Source organism: Anolis carolinensis, chromosome 1, assembly GCF_035594765.1.
Source record: "Anolis carolinensis isolate JA03-04 chromosome 1, rAnoCar3.1.pri, whole genome shotgun sequence".
NCBI lineage: Eukaryota > Metazoa > Chordata > Lepidosauria > Squamata > Dactyloidae > Anolis > Anolis carolinensis.
Window position 1 is genome coordinate 18,481,515 of NC_085841.1, and position 18,457 is coordinate 18,499,971.

An 18,457-nucleotide genomic window follows, 5' to 3' on the forward strand; every position below is an offset into this window, starting at 1 on the left:
CTTTCATCTAGCTGTGGGAGGGTAGGGAAATGTTGCAGTTAGACTGCCAATTGCCCTACAGGAAATATATAATTCTCTTGTTGCAACAGGTCCACTAGTGTTCTATTTCTAGGCACAATTTGAAGTACTGTATATGGCCATGTATAAGTATGTGAGGGGAAGTCACAGGGAGGAGGGAGCAAGCTAGTTTTCTGCTGCCCTGGAGACTAGGACGCAGAACAATGGTTTCAAACTACAGGAGATTCCACCTGAATATTAGAAAGAACTTCCTCACTGTGAGAGCTGTTCAGCAGTGGAACTCTATGCCCTTGAGTGTGGTGGAGACTCCTTTGGAGGCTTTTAAACAGAGGCTGGATAGCCATCTGTTGGGGGTGCTTTGAATGAGATTTTCCTGCTTCTTGGCAGGAAGTTGGACTGGATGGCCCACAAAGTCTCTTCTTTCTGGCTTAGGTGCAGAATATCGATCTGTACTGTAAACTACCTTAAGCCTCATGTTGGGAGAAATGCAGGACCTTTAATAAAGAAACAAAACTAAAGCTGCATTCTTACTGTCAAATGATAGATACATGTACTCAACAAAGAAACACAAGACTTTTATTTATGAATACATATTAATAAATAAATGACAAACAATGTAAGGAGGATAACATTCAGAAAATACAGGTATCTAAAGTGCTTCTGGACATCAATATAAAAAGAGAAGGGGAGTCAGGAGGAATCAAAACATTAACACTTTTACAGACATATTACAAAATATTTTCCTATGACATTTTACAAAATAGCCTTATTTTGACTGTTTTCTATGGCTTGATTTCCCCCCATAAATGTTTGAATTCTATTATGCATAGCATAGCAAGTAACATTCAAATACGTAGAGTTATTGCATATTTTTCCCCAAATTTTTGCAGCTGCACCATACAATTCATTCTCACACTGAAGCCAGCAGTGAAGGGAAGAACTCCTTAATTATAAATGTGCCATACAGCACACCTTGATGCAGCTTCTATAAAACAAATAAAGGGCCCCTGATACGAACACATCATTTGGTGCAAGCAAAACCCCTAATGTGATCATTTGTTCTGCTCTATCATATGCTGAGGTTGTCCTGAGTTTCCTGAAGGTCAAGAAATCATTCAGACCCACCACCACCACCCATCAAAAAGGGGGGTTGTTAGTTTTCATGTGTAATTCCACATGATATCTGGGTATTGGGAACAATGCCCTAATTAAGGGTGGGAATTTTGAGGCCAACATACCAATGGTAAGGAATGCCAGGAATTTCTATTCCATAATATCTGGAGTGCCAAACAATTCCAACTCCTGGCCTATACCCTGTCCTTAATCCCAGATTTATATGCTTTTATATTTCTAGCCAAGGCTGTTATATTTCATTTTAATTGTTGTCTTGAATGTTTGCCGCTTTTGTTTATGGAAGTTGCCCTGAGTCCCTTCAGGGAGAGAGGGCAGGTTAGAAATAAAGATGATGATGATTAACAACAGTAGATCAACTGAACTAACAGAACTCTTAGATGTTGATTTACCAAGTTCCTATTGATTTAACAAGCCCATCTTAATTAAGATTAACAATTGGAATTTGCCCAATTTACATTGAGCATGCTGTGCTGGTGCAATTCCCCTTGAAAATCATTCCTTGATTCAATTTACGGCCTTTCTCCCGCCATGGGATCCAAAACAGTTTGCAACTAACCAATTCAAGTGAGTACAAACAGAAAGGTATCAGAAATTATGTAAATCTATCTGGTATACACAACCAGAGTTTTCAAAGATGATGTCGTCCAAATGGGTTGAAACTTCCTGTTTATTATTATTATTATTATTATTATTATTATTATTCTTGATCTTGATGACTAGAGATTGGACGCACTGAGTTCACCAGGTGTGGAAAGGCCATCACATTGACTGGTGACCAGATGGTGATAATCCAGCTCCCAAAGCAGAAGTGGATGCACTGTGGCCCTCCAGATAGTAGACTGCAAATCCCATCAGTCCTAGCCATTATAGCCAACAGAGAGGGATGAGTTTAAGCCCAACACCATCTGGAGAGCCAAATGGTGAACATCATTGGTTTAGTGGATTCTGTCTCTGTGCCAACAAATTTTCATCAAGCTGTATACAAGGAGCTACATACAGTTTTGCTTTCTATGAAAAGTTAAGAAAAAAATGTGTGTTTTGGCTACAAAGTGTCCATTTTCAAAGCCCTTTTATGCAAAAGGCAAAGATAGCAATGCTATACAGTTATGCGCCTTGTGAGACCTCTTTTCCAGACTCCACAGTGAAGTTTACAGTGCCTCCAACAGTACAGAGGAAAGCTCTTCCAGTTCTACAGTAGCAGCTAATATCAGAAGCAGCTTATATATAAATATTAAAAAGGTTAAGCCATGGTCAAACAATTAGAACCTGGCCACTAAACTGTGACCATCTCTTGAAATATCTCTTAAGCTTTCCCAGACTATGCACAAATTTTGTCTGTATGGGTTTGATCCTAATAACAATCTCGTTGGACCATGGAGTGTAGAACCCAGAAATCCTTCTAATTCATAAGGATTAACATCTCTCAAAACAAAACTAAAATCAGTTTTATAATCATCATCCCTTGGTTTAGTTTAGGAGACATGCTGTCGAAACTAATGTACACCTCACATTTGGCTATGTAATTTAGCCAAAAGGGTGAGCATTAGATTTTAGTAAATATGGTACTTCTAGAGTTGTGTGGTTTTTCTGCTACAGGAGGGAACATTATTAGCATTTTCTGGAGCTGCGAATAAAAGGTGACTTAGTGTGACTTTTGAAAGGGAGGAGAATTCAGCTAGACCTATTCATTATCTCCATTACATATAAAGAATTTTAAAGATGAAAAAATAAATAATATTTTGGGCAGGTCCCATCTGCATGTAAAATGCATTAACCTAGCAGGAAAAATACTAAATAAATATTCACATTTCCAAGCAATGGAGAAGTTTGCTTATCTTTTTTATCTGTGGTTCATACCTACCCTCTAACCCACCACCCTGTGCTGCTGATGTTCCACACTTAGCGCTCACTGTCTTTTATTTTGGGATGTGATGCTCCATTCAGACTCTGTCTCAAAGTGCTGCTCTTTTTCTCCTGCTTTGCAGTGCTGGAAAGATCCATCGCAATGTCTTCAGAATTGTCCATGGCACTGAATTTGTCAATGGAACTTTGATCCTGTTCTTCTGGCTTTATCTTTAATTCCTCTTCAGGGAGCTCAGATTTCCAGACAACATTACCCTTTTCTTCATTTTCAGACTTCCTTGGAACATCAACTGACTTCTTATGCATTCCTTTATAAAATAAGATAAAAAAGACAATAATACTGATTAAACCTAGAAGTGACAGACAAGATTGGTACTATTATGTACTACAATGTTATATTGCACTTTGTCCATTTCAACTGTGAAATTACCTTCCCCACCTCGGCCCATTTTGCACTTTGCCTGGGTTCTATGAATTAGTCTCCTGTGTTAATATTGTATGTTTTATGTCGATTTTAACGATTGTTTTTACTGTAATTGATGTTTTTATTGGATAATTGTTTTATTGCTGTGTTTTGATATTTGATTGTTTTATCGGGCAAGGCCCCATGAAAGCCGCCCCGAGTCCCTTCGGGGAGATGGGGCGGGGTATAAAAATAAAGTTGTTATTATTATTATTATTATTATTATTATTATTATTATTATTATTATGTTTATTCATACCCCACTTTTTATTTCCACACAGGAGATTCAAAGCAGCTTTATTTGACCAAAAGACATTGCTATTAATCGCTATTTTATACAATGAGTGGGAAACATGTCAAGTGATGGTTAGTAGCTTCCATGTCAGTGAAGTTCTGATCTAATCTGGGCGTTAAAAGTCACTGTCAATATCTATTTAACAGTCAAAACCTTTCTATCTGTCAAAGGTGAAAACTGACATATGCTTGAAAGCAGCTGGGAAGCATTTTAACTTTCATTGTGCCATCCTACTGTATTCTGGGATTTGTAGTACGGTGTGGTCCTTACAGCTGCCTGGCAGAGAGAATGTGAAGTACCTTGCCAAGTTACAAATCCTAGAACTGCATAGGATGGAGCCAGGACAGTTAAAGTGGCAATTAAATTGTTATGACTGTAGCATAAATATACTGTAAATGTTAAATAACATTGGACTAAATCCAATTGCTAGTCCTAATAAGAATAGCCTCACTGAATCATCATCAAACAAGACCATTCTAGTCTATTATTCTTATTACCATCATCGTCATCATCACTATTATTACCACTACCACTTTTTCCCGATATACCATTCATGTTCAGCATACAAAGGTTAAAGCAGTTACAGCATTAAAATCAGGATTTATTGACTTGATGCATAATTTTTAGGCAGTACTAACAAATGAATTTAGGCCATTAATTGTAAGAATTATTGAACAATTCTGTTGCGTATACTTTTCATTTTTCTCGATGAACTTGTGTCCAAGAAGAGTATACAAGGAGAGAGGGATGTAATAATGGGAAAGGAAAGGAAGTGCTTTGCAGGCAAAAGATTCATTTCAAACCTTGGTATTTCCAGCAGGCTTCAAATCTTAGAGAGTCAAACAATATTACTGACACAATTAAATTACCAGACTCTATTGTGTACAAAAATGAAGTATACAATGAAGTAACAAAGCATATATACCTTACTGAACTCAACTGCAAATATACAATGCAATTCAGCAACTAAAATATACACATACCATCTTGGAATATAGAGTGCTAAATTCTAAACTCTTAAAGAGATTAGTATATATGAAAAATACAACATATTCGTTATCTTAATACAGAATAGAGCCTAAGAATTCAACTGTATCAGCGGTGTGTGCTTTAGTACACTTGTACCTGCTGTCTTCCTTCTGTTCTAAAACCTAAACAGGTGCTGCCTGTCAGTACCATACTAGATTGAACACTAGTTAAGACAACTTTTATTCTCCTCTGTATATACACTGGATATGGGAACACCTAGTACATTCCTAGAAAGGATACATTTCTAAGATCTCTAGGTCCTCTAACACTGGGACTGGACGTGAAGTAATTCAGTGGTGTTTGGTCATATATGTGGTTACATGTAACCATCATCCAGCTGGGAATGTATCCCACTGCTGCGGTTTTGTTGGACATGGTAACCTCTGTTGTTCATTTCTTCTGCATTAGAGTTAACAAATCATATGAAAAGGAGCATACGTTAGTCAAAACCCCTTTTCCATACTCTCCATGTGAACAGAGCATCTGAAGAGAAGAACATCTGTTGTACATGGAAACACACCACTCACGTTTTTCAGTGGTCCGAATCTCCACCTTATTTCCCTGAGAGGATATGGTCCTCAGGCCATCACTCTCCATATATTGAGACCAACAACACTTTCCTCCTGGTTATAAAATGCATAGGTGAGAATTATGTGGCTTCCCAGATCCTGTTGGACTATAAGTTCTAGAAGCTCTAACCAGCAAAGCCAATTGTGAAGAATGCTTAAAGTTGCAGCTCAACAACATTTGGAAGGGAGGTTGCTTCCCATCCCAGATACAGTGCCAAAAATGAACCCAGGAAAGCAGTTTCTACATGAATTCGGGTTGAGTCATAAGTGAGGTGTCCGCTTACCAAGCAGCCAAGGGGCGCAAGAGCCCACAAGCCCATTTTTGGCAGAGTTGATGATTGATTCTGGTAGTGGGATGGAGTGCCTCACCATGGCTCCGTAGAGGCCATATTCAGCCATCACACTGCTGCGGCCCCAGCACTTCTCACGCTTCCGCCACTTGGCTCTTCGGTTTTGAAACCAAACCTTTTGGGTGCCGAAAATAAGTGCATTTTTAAAAACAGAATATATGCAACTATGTAGATTGAGAGGAAGTATATTCGCATCCAGATGTGAATAAAAGGTAGATTCAGATCCACTGGCAAATCTCTTTGTGATGTGAATCAGATCACCAATTTGTTTCTAATTCAGAGAAACTTCAAAATAGCAAGTAATTCAAGAGCGAATCTTGTGCTACTTCCTTATTCTCAGTATTCCTCAAATGGAAAATAGAAATATTGAGTTATTATTGTAGTTACTTTTATATCCTGGCGGGGCTCTAGCCCAGCAGGTTAACCACCAGCTGCAGTAAATCTTGCTTACCAAAAGGTTGACAGTTCGAAGCCAGGGTCGGGGTGAACTCCTGGCCTTTAGGCCAGTTTCTGCCTACTTAGCAGTTTGAAAGCAAAATGTGAGTAGATAAGCGTCCAAGATGCCGAAGATGGGGAAAAGCCAATATATACATATATCTATGTACAATTGTCTGTCTTGTCAATGTAGAAATGGCATTGAATGTTTACCATATATGGTAATTTAACTACTGTAAATCAATCAATCAATCAATAATATCCTACCTTTCCTCCAAGAATGCATACAAAGCTGTATTTCTCCCCATTTTACCCTTGAGCCAACAGTCTGGGTGGAAGACTGAATGGCTCATGGTTTCATGACTCAATAGAAACTTGAACCAGGATAATCAATGCTCAAATTTCTGGCCACCAGTTTTAGAGTTTTGTTTTAAAATCTGATCAGTAGTAACTCAGATGTGGGTTTGTATATATTCTTGACTCATGAGTTGCAGTAGGTAATTGGTAGACAAACTACCATTTTGCTCCTGATTATGATTAGTCAATCTTAGATTATAGCAAACCAGTCAAAGTACAATCCCAAAGCATGGAATCTGTCTACCAATGAAGCTTAAGCAATATCCAGTTTTTCAATTGCCTGAAATTATTATTTCCATGGACATGCTGCCTTTTGCCTGGATTAAGACCCAAGGGGCTCACAAAAGAAACCCAAGGCATTTCACAAAAGCTTTTCCATTTTGTTTCTAATAACTCTAAAACACCACAACTTTCTTTCCTATATACTGGTTATCAAGTGAAGCTGCTGCTTGAAAAAAAAAACCCTATCCACTGCTACTTCTGTAATTTGTACCCTACCCTATCTCGTTGGATCACTTTTTATATTAACGGCAGTTTGTCATCTGGTTCTCAAATAAGGGTTCAAATTAAAATATTTTGAAGTAGGAGTGGATCAACCAAACATTCAAGTACCCAATGTTCACTTTCGATTTGAAAAAAATCACTTAGAATTTTGCAAAACATGTATCAAAATAGTGTTCAAACTGTGACAGCTGCGTAGAGCTATTAAGGATTGTGGTCCACTGGAAGGCTATGCATGGCTCAGTCTTGGGCAAAGGGATTTCTGTAAGATCCTCAGGCCCAATGTTAAAAGAAAAGCAGGGTGAGGTTACATGAGCACATGATGCAATTTCCACACACATTCCCATAAACCACCATGAGTGGTGCTATCTTTAGAAATGAAACCAAACCTGGTCAGTGGCATTTCTAATTTCATACATAGTCTTTTCAGGAGAGGGTAAGAAAGGCACTGGAAAACTTTAATTTGTTTTAAAAGGGAAATTGCCACTCTTTTTAGAAACACCATGATAGGGGGTACAAGTGGATCTAAGGTACAAAAAATAATCAGGGCTATATGTTGCATGATGCAAACTCTCCAGTCTAGCTTGCCTACTGTTTACAAAGTACAACTTTTAACCATAGACTTTTCTTGCACAAGTCAAAGGAAATGTCTGGGACTAACCAGGTTATAGACTGCAAGTAGCATCAATCGAATGCTACTTACAATCCTATAGTTCAGCGAGGTAAAGCAGTTGTTTATACCGTACACGTTTTCAGTGTTGAATTAGAATCAGATGGCTGGAAGATTATCCATCCCAGGCTTGTGCACTATGCTGTGGCAGGATTTGCTAAAAGAAATTCATTCCTGAGAGATATTTATCTAGGCTCTCCTAACCCCCATCAGTGTCAAATTCAATGATCACCATTTTCTGTGGAAAGCCAAGGCGGAGGAAATTCCTCAGGTGACATGCTATCATATCCACCAAGATATTAGGGACTATACCCTGCTACATACCTCAGTTTGGACATTTGTGTAAAATTAGAATCATGTAGTTGGAAGAGATCACAACTGCCATCCAGTTCAACCCTTAGCTATGCAGGAATACACAATTAAAGTACTCCTTACAGATGGCCATACAACCTGTTTAAAAACCTTCAGAGAAGGAGTCTCCATCACAATTCCAAAGCAGCAGAATATTCCACTGTCTAACAGTTTTTATTGCCAGAAAGATATTCCCATTGTTTAGATGGAATCTCTTTTCTTATAGTTTGAACCCATTACTTGGTGTCTTACTCTCCAGAGCAGGAGAAAACAAGTTTGCTCCACCTTCAATACTGTTTCAAATATTTGAACATGATCATCACGTATCCTCTTAACCTTCCCTTCTTCAGGTTTAACATAGTCAGCTTCTTAAGCCACTCCAGATAGCGCATGATTTCAAGATATTTTCCCATTTCGGTTACCCTCCTCTACACATTCTAGCTTGTCAATATCCTTCTTGAATTGTGTTGCCCAGAATTGAACACAGTATTCCAAGTGAGATCTGATCAAACAGAATAAAGTGGGACGATGACTTCCCTCGATAAAGACACTATACTCCTATTAATGCAGCCTGGAAGCTCATTGGCTTTTTTAGTTGTTGCATCACACTGTTGATTCATGTGTGCCATCTTTATGATAATTTATCAGGAAACATACCTGTATCCTATCCTCAGGGAGCTCCGTTTTCATAGCTAACATTTCTCTTGCATACACATCAGGATAATGAGCTTCATTGAAAGCCTTTTCCAGTTCCTCCAGTTGATGAGCAGTAAACACAGTCCTAAAGGGACAAGAAACTCATCGTCAGAATGACTATGTTGTGTTTGAAGTATCAGCTACATATGCAAGGAGGAAGGAAATCTATACTCCATCTAATCCAAGCAACTACCACAAGTATTTATTTACCACTGTTGCCTGTGACAAAATATTCATTGGGCGAACTGTGGAATGAATACAGTTTGACACCACTTTAGCTTCCATGGTTGAGTGCTATGAAATCAAATGAGTTGTAGTTTTACAAAGCCTTCTCAGTAAAAGATATTATGTATGCATGCAGCAAGTACAATCAGGATCACTTTACGAATAGTCAAAGTGTGGCATCATATACAATGGATTTGTGGTGTAAGTAAAGGGCAGCAAATTGTTATTTAATGTATTATTCAATGTGTGCTTTTTCCTCCCACTGTCAAGGACAAGGCAAGGAACTTGTGGGATTTTCTGCCTCATTAGCCAGAATAATTTACGTGGCTTTGAGTATTATGCACTTTGACCTGAGGAGGTGAAGGGTACTTTTTTGCTCAAACAATGGAGAGTCTTGGGCCAGCTATAGGTACAAAGAATCATCACAACATTTAAATTTCACCTTCTGTGTGAGCGATGACACAAGAAGTTGAAGGGAACTGAAGTCCATGACATTTGGTTTGGGTGGGCACCAGGTTAGAGAACCTGAGATGGCCTCTCACAATTTTACCCAAATATTTTCCTTTCCCCTGTACTAGGTGTCAGGTTAACTATGAACAATTTGTGACCCACAAAGTTAATGAAGCCCACTGTGTACAGAGTTTAGATAGGGTTTCTTTAAACAGCACCTCCCAAATCCACTAGCCAGAATAGGAGCCGTTGTACCCTGAAGGAAGAAATAGGGGAAACTTGTTTAAGGGATGAAAATCTGGCATAATCTAGCTGTGTCTGGGTTTTACTGGCACACTGAATATTGTGAGCTTGGTTTTGTTATGGGAAAAGTGTTTTCATTATGGATGAGATTACCTTGTGTGTTCAGAGCTTAGGGAAATTACTTTTTTGAATGACAATTTCCAGAATACCCCCAGGCAAGATGATCAGTACCCATAATGGTTATAGGGTTATGGGATATGTAGTCTAAAAAGAAACTTTCTCCAGCCCTGGATGAATTCATATATTACTTTATCATAAAGGATTGCAATTTGGGTGCCCCTCACATCCATAAATGTGCCATTTAATAAAATTCAACAAAATATACAGTAGAGTTCCAATTATCTGACATAAACGGGCGGGCCGAATGTCGGATAACTGAAACTGTTGGATAATAGGGAGGCCCTATTATCCCTTCTGGCAAGCCAGGTGGCTTGCTGGGAGGTAAAAGTCTCCTCCCTCCCGGCAAACAACCAGCTTGGAAAGGCTCTCTGCTGCCTAGAAAAACAGCTGATTTTCTAGGCAGCAATGAGCAAGGGGCTTTTCCAAGCCGGGTGCTTGGCTGGAAGGGAGGAGGGCCTCTCCAAGTGTTGGGTGCTTGCTGGGAGGGAAAAGTCTGCAGCACCAGGCACCTAACTTGCAATCCTTTAGGATAAAGCACCGCCGAGAGGGGCGAGACACCAGTGCGTCGGATAATATGGTGTGTCAGATAAGCAGAAGTCGGATAATCAAAACTCTATTGTATATCTATATAGATAAAAGTCAAAGTATAGGCAGTTACAAACATCCGACTTACAAACTATTCATATTTAAGAATGGGGGTTGGACAACAGGAAGTGAGAGAAATCTATCACTCGGAAGGGAAAGAGTTATCATGGGGAAAAGGTGTCTCCACTGACGTTTTCTCACCAATCCTTGTTTCCACAACAAGCCAAATTTTTCAAAATCCAATCATCACAAGAAGAGAAAGTGAGGTGAAATCTTCTGGACAGAGGCACAGACAGCAAAACAAATACCACGGCAGTGTTAACCCTTCCCTATGCTATCCAGAGCTTGTATGTATGTGTATGTACTATATATATATAGATATATATATAGTTATACTTTTAAAATGTACCTGTTCAGACTTGCATACACATTCAACTTAAGAACAAACCTACAGAATCTATGTTGTTTGTAACTTGGGGGCTGCCTGTATACAGGATTATAGTCAAATAAGTAAATTTCTCCAGCTCTTGATGTATTTGTGTTTTACATTATCATGAATTACTGCTTTCTATATGCAGTATTGTGGATTATTTGAGTCGAATTATTTGAAGGCCATGGATTTTCTCACTCCTTAAAGCTTTCTAGGGTAGATGGGGATAGCTTTGGGATTGTCTCAAGTTCCAAAATGCTCTTGCACGTATAACAAAGCACCAGTAATTTGCATACGGCTTAACATCAAAACATCATTTCTTTTTCAAACATCTATAGATCATAGTTGTTTTTTTAAAGAAATCAAGTTTATACAAGACAGAAACACAAAATGAGTGTGTGGGCATGAGAGAGAGTGAAGAGAGAAAATCTTTAAGAGTACATGGGGAAAGGATGGGAAGGCTCTTGCTACACATCCAATATTTATATTTTTTTACCTGTGCCGGCGTTTCTTTCTCTTGATCTGAGAGTCAGAAATCTTCAAACTGTTCTTGTCACCTGATAAACTATCTTCATCTTTTTGTCATGTTGATGGGAGAGAAAGAGGGAAAGATACTGATCAAATCTCTTGTTTAAGTTATTTTTATTCACTTTTGTTTTCATTATGTATGTATATCCTTTTAAAAATAGCAAGTCTCACAACATTAAAATTAAGTAAACATATCAAAATATAAGAAAAATCCATAAAATCACCAGAAATGATTACAAATCAGCTATAAAAATCCACTCAGTTTTCCTCACACATTAAAAATGAAGATGGGAAGTGCTAACACCTCATATTCCAATGTAGCAATGAACTGACGTCAGCTTTGTGAAATCTACTTTTTCATCGGAACCCTTTGATCTACAAAAGACAGAACTAGGAAGAAAAGCATTCTTGATAGAGGAATTTGTTTTGAGAACCAGAAATGAACCCTGTTCATATGCTTTCTATGCAAAAATTCACTCTTGATTAATCAAAATCCTTCTTAATTTCAGCTGTACAGTTCTAGAGCAGCAGAAAGGCCATGTTGTCATTGCTGTTGTTCGATAATTAGTTGTCAGAATTCTTTGCCAATTTACCACCAATTACCAGTACATTCAGCCGTATCTTCTGCCCACGACTATTCTAATGGGGATGGCATTTTCAACATCAGCTAATAGCCACTGTTATAGTCTGTTTCTGATTAATGCAGTTGTACTTGTGTTCATTTGTGTGTGTGTACATGCAACAGGTAGTCTATGTGTACCACTATACTATCACCTAATTCACAGGCAACCTCCCTGCCAAGCCAGGTCATGTCAATAGCCAAGAAAAAGGTGGGCATATGATTGTCATCCAGGGCAGCAAGTAGGGTTGGCACATGGCCAGCGCTGATTAAAACCACTCTCCCCAGTCATTAGGAATATAGGTCATCTCTATCCATCCCCACTGCCAGGCAAACGAAATGGGTGGGGAGTGCTGGCACAAACACTGGATTTTCAGCACCAGGAGAGCAGCAAGAACAGATGGGCAGCTTTCTGGGAGGCTAAGGCGGGAGTAGAATTAGAGGCAACCCAATTTGTCTACCAACTGGGCCAAAAGAAAGAAGAGAGGGGAGTATCCAGAGCAAACTCTGGAACACATCAAAGATTATCCAATACAATGGATCCTTGGTATCTGGTAGTGTTTGGCACCAAGACCCAACCATGGATAGGCAAATACATCCTGTGAATGCTCAATTCCCATTATATAGACAACAAATCCTATCAAGAAAAAAGCCATGATAAGTTTGCATTAAGTTGGAAACCACTCACAGTGAACACAATACCAACAATTAGACCTGTATGTATTTGTTCATATTACTTTGGCCCTATTCAAATGTATGCAGCAAAACTCCAGCATCCACTTCTGCAAGGAGAACAATAACACACCCAAAGCTTGGGAAGGTCCTTTTCTAGATTATAGTTCCCAGGTTACCCCAATCAGTAGTTTGGCTGATTTGAGAAATTTTGGGAACTGCTGAATTCACACACATCCCAAAGCTTTGCTTCTCCCCCATCAGTTATTCAGCTGCATTATTGTCTCTCCAAAGTCATTGAATCTCTTTCAGAAGTTGTGCATCTAAATCGCCCCCTTCCATAGCTGCTTCTCCACAACAAAAGTCAGCAACTTGGTTTGCACACGAACAAAATAGAATAATCCTCTCTTAGGCAATGCAACACAGTTGCTAAGATGGCAAAATTTAATTTTTCATGGTTCAAAACTATGGATTCTGCAACTTTTGATGGGCACTGCTTTAAAAAGTACTCCATGATCAACAGATGACAGGTTTTGCTAAAACATGCAAAGATGCAGCCAAAACAGGGGATGTTTGTCTTCATGCTTAGCCTGTCAAAAGTTAACTTTGGACTATAATTTCTAGAATCCGTTGGTTGGAAGAGTCTGGGAGGTGCAGTTCCAAAAGTAACTTCCTCACTCTAGATTTAGGCCATGTGGCTCTTATAGGCATGGAATTAAAGAGGATAAACCAAGGAAAAAACTTTTCCAAAAATATTCCCAGTTAGGGAATTTGGAGGATAATTCTGCAAAAGATTTGCTTATCAACACAAAACTCATGCAGTTAAGGAGGGGAAGCAGACATACTCTCCCCAAAGGTGCATCTTTGTGTGTACATATGTGTACTTAATAATGTATTATTGCAATATTGTAAGAATAAGGGTGGTTGTAGTTCACAAGAGCTTTACTTCCTATGTCAAAGAGTGTTGGTGCCTCACCAAACTACAACAGTTAAAGCAGTCCCAAACTGCATTAATTCTACAGTGTAGGTGCATCCCAAGGGGGAAAAATGTTCAAAAAAAGGCAAGCTAACATGGATAATCAGAATTGGGGGGCTAATAAGGTAAAAGATGTTCCAATTCACACAAAATCCATGCAATACAGGGATGTGCAGCCGTGCTCTTCAAGGTCCATGACTGAACTGGCACACCAATGACATTGACATTTGATGCTACTCAGAGGAATTCCCTCTAGGGCAGACATGGGCAAACTTGGGTCCTCCTGGTGTTTTGGACTCCAACTCCCACAATTAAAACAACTTAGCCATTGTGTGAGTTGAAGTCCAAAATACCTGGAGGACCCAAGTTTGATCATGCCCACTCTAAGGGGAAATTGCTTTTGGGGACAAGTTCTGGGAGTCAGAGTTCACAAAGGTAAGTTTCCTAACTTCAGAGTGGAGCGTCTACACCACTTCAAATGCCATTGCTCACTGCTATGGGATCATAGCTGTTGGGAAATTTGGTGGGGCAGAGAAGGCTAAAGACTTTTTAACATTCATGTTTTAAATCAGGTAGTAGTACGTTTTATTGATTAGCCTATTGGCCGCATCAAAACACTTGACAAAGACATACAGCACACAACCCACAGTACAAGTTAAAATAAACAAGCTGTTAACAAGGGATCAAGATCCTGATCCAGATGAAATATCTGTATCACCCCCAGTTTACCCAAATCGACTCCAAATATGAAGTTCTCGGCTAAGTTGCTTTATATAGAAGAATATAAACATACGTTTTGTATGTTATTTTAGCATTCTGGTCAGCCAATAAAAACATAGTTTTAATATAAGGATCCCAGTGTGTCTTTTGTATAATGCATAGTCCCATGTAGTGTTTTCTTTCTTATACAAGTTACAACTAAACAGTACATGTGTGGTATCTTATATATCTGACGCTCCACACATACAAAATCATTCATTATGTGGAACTTGGTAAATACCTTCCTGAGGTGTTTAGGTATTTCTGTCTTTAAATAATGGGCTGTTTGAAAAGCATGTAAAAACAACTTAGCCATTTCAATGAGCCGGCTTTATGAGGGTAGCAATGTCTTTCTGAGCTTCTATATCCAGTATTCGTTGTACAACAATTTTCGGATCTTGTTCTAGGAGATTTGGATATAGCATCAGAAGTCCACAACCCCAAATGTGTTTTGTCAATTGAACTAGCCAAGAGGTCTGATGTTGATTTTTTTTGTCTGCTCTAACAGGCACAGTTTTGGTAGTCTGTCATTCGCTATGGCATTCAGTTTTACCCAGTAGTTGTATGCCCTAATTTTGGAAAAACCATCAACTGCTCTTACTGCGGCAGCTGAGATTCTTTTGTGCACTCCCAGAAAACATCGCAGGTGCTGTGATTGAGATTACTCTAATAATGGCACCTGGTTTAGGCCCTAGACTTCAGCTCTGTATAAGAGCATAGGGGTAACCTTAGCCTTACAGTAGAGTCTCACTTATCCAACATTCACTTATCCAACATTCTGGATTATCAAACGCATTTTTGTAAGTCACTGTTTTCAATACATCGTGATATTTGGTGCTAAATTCATAAATACAGTAATTACTACATAGCATTACTGCGTATTGAACTATTTTTTCTGTCAAATTTGTTGTATAACATGTTTTGGTGCTTAATTTGTAAAATCATAACCTAATTTGATGTTTAATAGACATTTCCTTGATCCCTCCTTATTATCCAACATATTCACTTATCCAACGTTTTGCCGGCCCGTTTATGTTGGATACGTGAGACTCTACTGTATATACTTCAAGAAGTGGGTCTGGAGATCCTGGTTGGCTATGAGGGTTAAATCAGGCATGGGCAAGCTTCGGTCCTCCAGGTGTTTTGTACTTCAACTCCCACAATTCCTAACAGCCTAGCAGTTGAAGTCCAAAACACCTGGAAGGCTGAAGTTTGCCCATTCCAGATATAGATACATGGGCCCCTTCCACCCAACTGAATAAAATCCCACAATGACTGTTTTGAACTGTGTGGCAGTGTGGGTGCAGATAACCCAATCCAAAGCAGATATTGTGGGATTTTCTGCCTTTATATTCTGGGTCATATGGCTGTGTGGAAAAGCCCATAGAGACAGCTGCTTAAGTGTGTGCATTCACTTTGTAAACCTTTGGCCCATTACTTTTACTACCAAATAAGTATGAAAATGAGACCTACTCTTAAGTCACAAGGAGATTTCCCCTCAAGCGTGTGGAAAAGCTCATGGAGTCACATCAACATTTTTTGGGCAGAAAGGGGTTTGCAAATGGTTTAACCAGCTCTACTCAAAGGCTCAAACTGCTGGCTCCCCTCCCCCTAATTTAGTCCCAAATCATGATTCCCAAAGTCTGGCCTTTCAGGTGTTTTGGACTCCCCACTCTCAGAACGTCCAGTCATGACTGACTCTGGGGGTTGGTGCTCATCTCCATTTCTAAGCCAAAGAGCCGGCGTTGTCCGTAGACACCTCCAAAGTCATGTGGCCGGCATGCCTGCATGGAGCACCGTTACCTTCCCGCCGGAGCGGTACCTATTGATCTACTCACATTGGCATGTTTTCGAACTGCTAGGTTGGCAGGAGCTGGAGCTAACAGCGGCCGCTCACGCCGCTCCCGGGGTTTGAACCTGGGACCTTTCAGTCTGCAAGTTCAGCAGCTCAGTGCTTTAACACACTTCGCCACCGGGGTTCTAGGAAATAAGAAAAGACTGCTATAATTTGCGCAGCACAAGTGCTCGGACTTCTTACTGTCCAGCTGATGCAAACTTAAGCTGTGGAATGAGAATAGCATCTCTCTAAAGCAGGCATGAGCAAACTTCAGCCCTCCAGGTGTTCTGGACTTCAACTCCCACAATTCCTTAACAAAACACCCGGAGGGGAGAAGTTTGCCCGTGCCTGGTGTAGACGCATCCTTGGAAACGAATGCAGGCGGGGGTGGTGGTGCCTCTTCTCTTACCAGAGATGTTCTCCTTGTGCTTCTCGGCCCCATACTGGTGGTGGTGCGGGTGGTGGTGCTGGGAAGGCGGGTGGTGGTGGTGGTGGTGCGGAGGGTGAGCCTGGGGCTGGTGCTGGAGGAAGGGCAGGTGGGCCGGCAAGAGGCAGTGCGCTCCCGAAGTAGGCGGAGGGCTGGCGAAGCCGCAGAGGAACCCCAAACCCAAGGGCAAGGGGCCCCCGCTTCCCCCGCTCCCTCCTCCTCCTCCGAGCCCCGCCGCCCCTCCGCTTTCGCAGCCCGAGGCGGCGGGAGGCTGCAGCTCCGCCTCGAGGCCCAACAGGTCGGTGATGGCGAAGCCGCGCGTGGAGCGCAGGGGGCCTCCCGTGGGGCTGCCCATGCGCGCCTTCTCGTTGCCGCCTCCACTGGGCGCCAAGACTTTCCCCTTGGCTTTGCCCTCCACTGGGGGCTCCTCGCGGCCTGTCATCGCTGAGGGGAGAAGAACGTGACCAAACTCTCGCCCGCGGGTCCGAAGCGGACTAGAAAACCGAGCCGGCGAGCGAGCGGCTTTTATACCCCGCGCCTCGAGCCCAAGCAGCCAATCAGCGCAAGGGGAAAAAAGAGGCGCGCGAGTGGCGGTTGGTGGTGGCACGCGGGATGGGAAGGGGGGAGGAGGGGAGGGAAAGAGGATTCCCACTTGTTTCTACCTCATGGAAATAACAGCAACAACAACAATAACAACAACAACAACAGATGTTTTATGGGGAAAGAAGTTTCCAACTTGATTCTACCTCAGGGAAATAACAGTAGCAACAATAATAGATGTTTTTATGCGGGAAAGAAGCTTCCAACTTGATTCTACCTCAGGGAAATAACAACAACAATAACAATAGATGTTTTTATGGGGGAAAGAAGCTTCCAACTTGATTCTACCTCAGGGAAATAACAACAACAATAACAACAGATGTTTTTATGGGGGAAAGAAGCTTCCAACTTGATTCTACCTCAGGGAAATAACAACAACAATAACAACAGATGTTTTTATGGGGGAAAGAAGCTTCCAACTTGATTCTACCTCAGGGAAATAACAGTAACAACAATAATAGATGTTTTTATGGGGGAAAGAAGCTTCCAACTTGATTCTACCTCAGGGAAATAACAACAAACAATAACAATAGATGTTTTTATGGGGAAAGAAGTTTCCAACTTGATTCTACCTCAGGGAAATAACAACAACAACATATGTTTTTATGGGGCAAAGAGGCTTCCAACTTGTGTTGTCGAAGGCTTCCATGGCCGGAACTACTTGGCTGCTGTGAGTTTTCCGGCCTGTATGGCCATGTTCCAAAAGCAATCTCTCCTGAACCACCTGAGCTGGGCCCTACAGGCCAATGTATACTCTACCACAGACAACACAATCTGGATGCCTACCATAGATGTGGGCAAAACGTCAGGAAAGAATGCTTCTGGAACATGGCCATACAGCCTGGAAAATGTACAGCAACCCAGACATCAAAAGAGCTGCAAGGCCAAGAACAAGCCACGAGAGTAAAGGCAAAGACCCAGCCAGCCAGAGGAAAAGTGTTCTTACCATACATCAAGGGAACCACTGACCGCTTTATGAAGAAATATAGCCTGCAAACTAGCTACAGACCCACTAAGAAAATCCAACAAATGCTGCGTTCAGCAAACAGACAAGAGGAATCCTCTCACCTCTGTAAGAGTCTACCATATACCATGGAAATCAAGGAACGTAAAAGGTACTGCAGACTAACTCAGCCATGGAAGTCAGCCATAGTAGAGCACCTGATGAACCAACCTGGACACAGCATATTACTTG

General features: G+C 40.7%; 1 protein-coding gene across 1 annotated transcript; it reads right to left on the reverse strand.

The window, feature by feature from the left end:
- Positions 1–572: 572 nt before the first annotated feature.
- On the reverse strand, positions 573–17,163 carry vsx1 (visual system homeobox 1). The gene is made up of 5 exons (XM_003216120.4): positions 16,645–17,163; positions 11,341–11,419; positions 8,693–8,816; positions 5,656–5,836; positions 573–3,323 (listed from the first exon to the last, which is right to left on the reverse strand). Exons 1-5 carry the CDS (start codon positions 17,102–17,104, stop codon positions 3,052–3,054), a joined length of 1,116 nt encoding a protein of 371 aa, XP_003216168.3. The 5' UTR covers positions 17,105–17,163; the 3' UTR covers positions 573–3,051.
- Positions 17,164–18,457: the final 1,294 nt, after the last annotated feature.

Excerpts from the sequence above, each read along its gene's own strand:
- vsx1 (XM_003216120.4), bottom strand. The coding sequence starts at position 17,104 with ATGACAGGCCGCGAGGAGCCCCCAGTGGAGGGCAAAGCCAAGGGGAAA. Across the intron at positions 8,817-11,340 it reads AGAAAGAAACGCCGGCACAG|GACTGTGTTTACTGCTCATC; the intron begins GTAAAAAAATAT and ends TTGTCCCTTTAG. Across the intron at positions 5,837-8,692 it reads TCCCTGAGGATAGGATACAG|GTTTGGTTTCAAAACCGAAG; the intron begins GTATGTTTCCTG and ends GGCACCCAAAAG.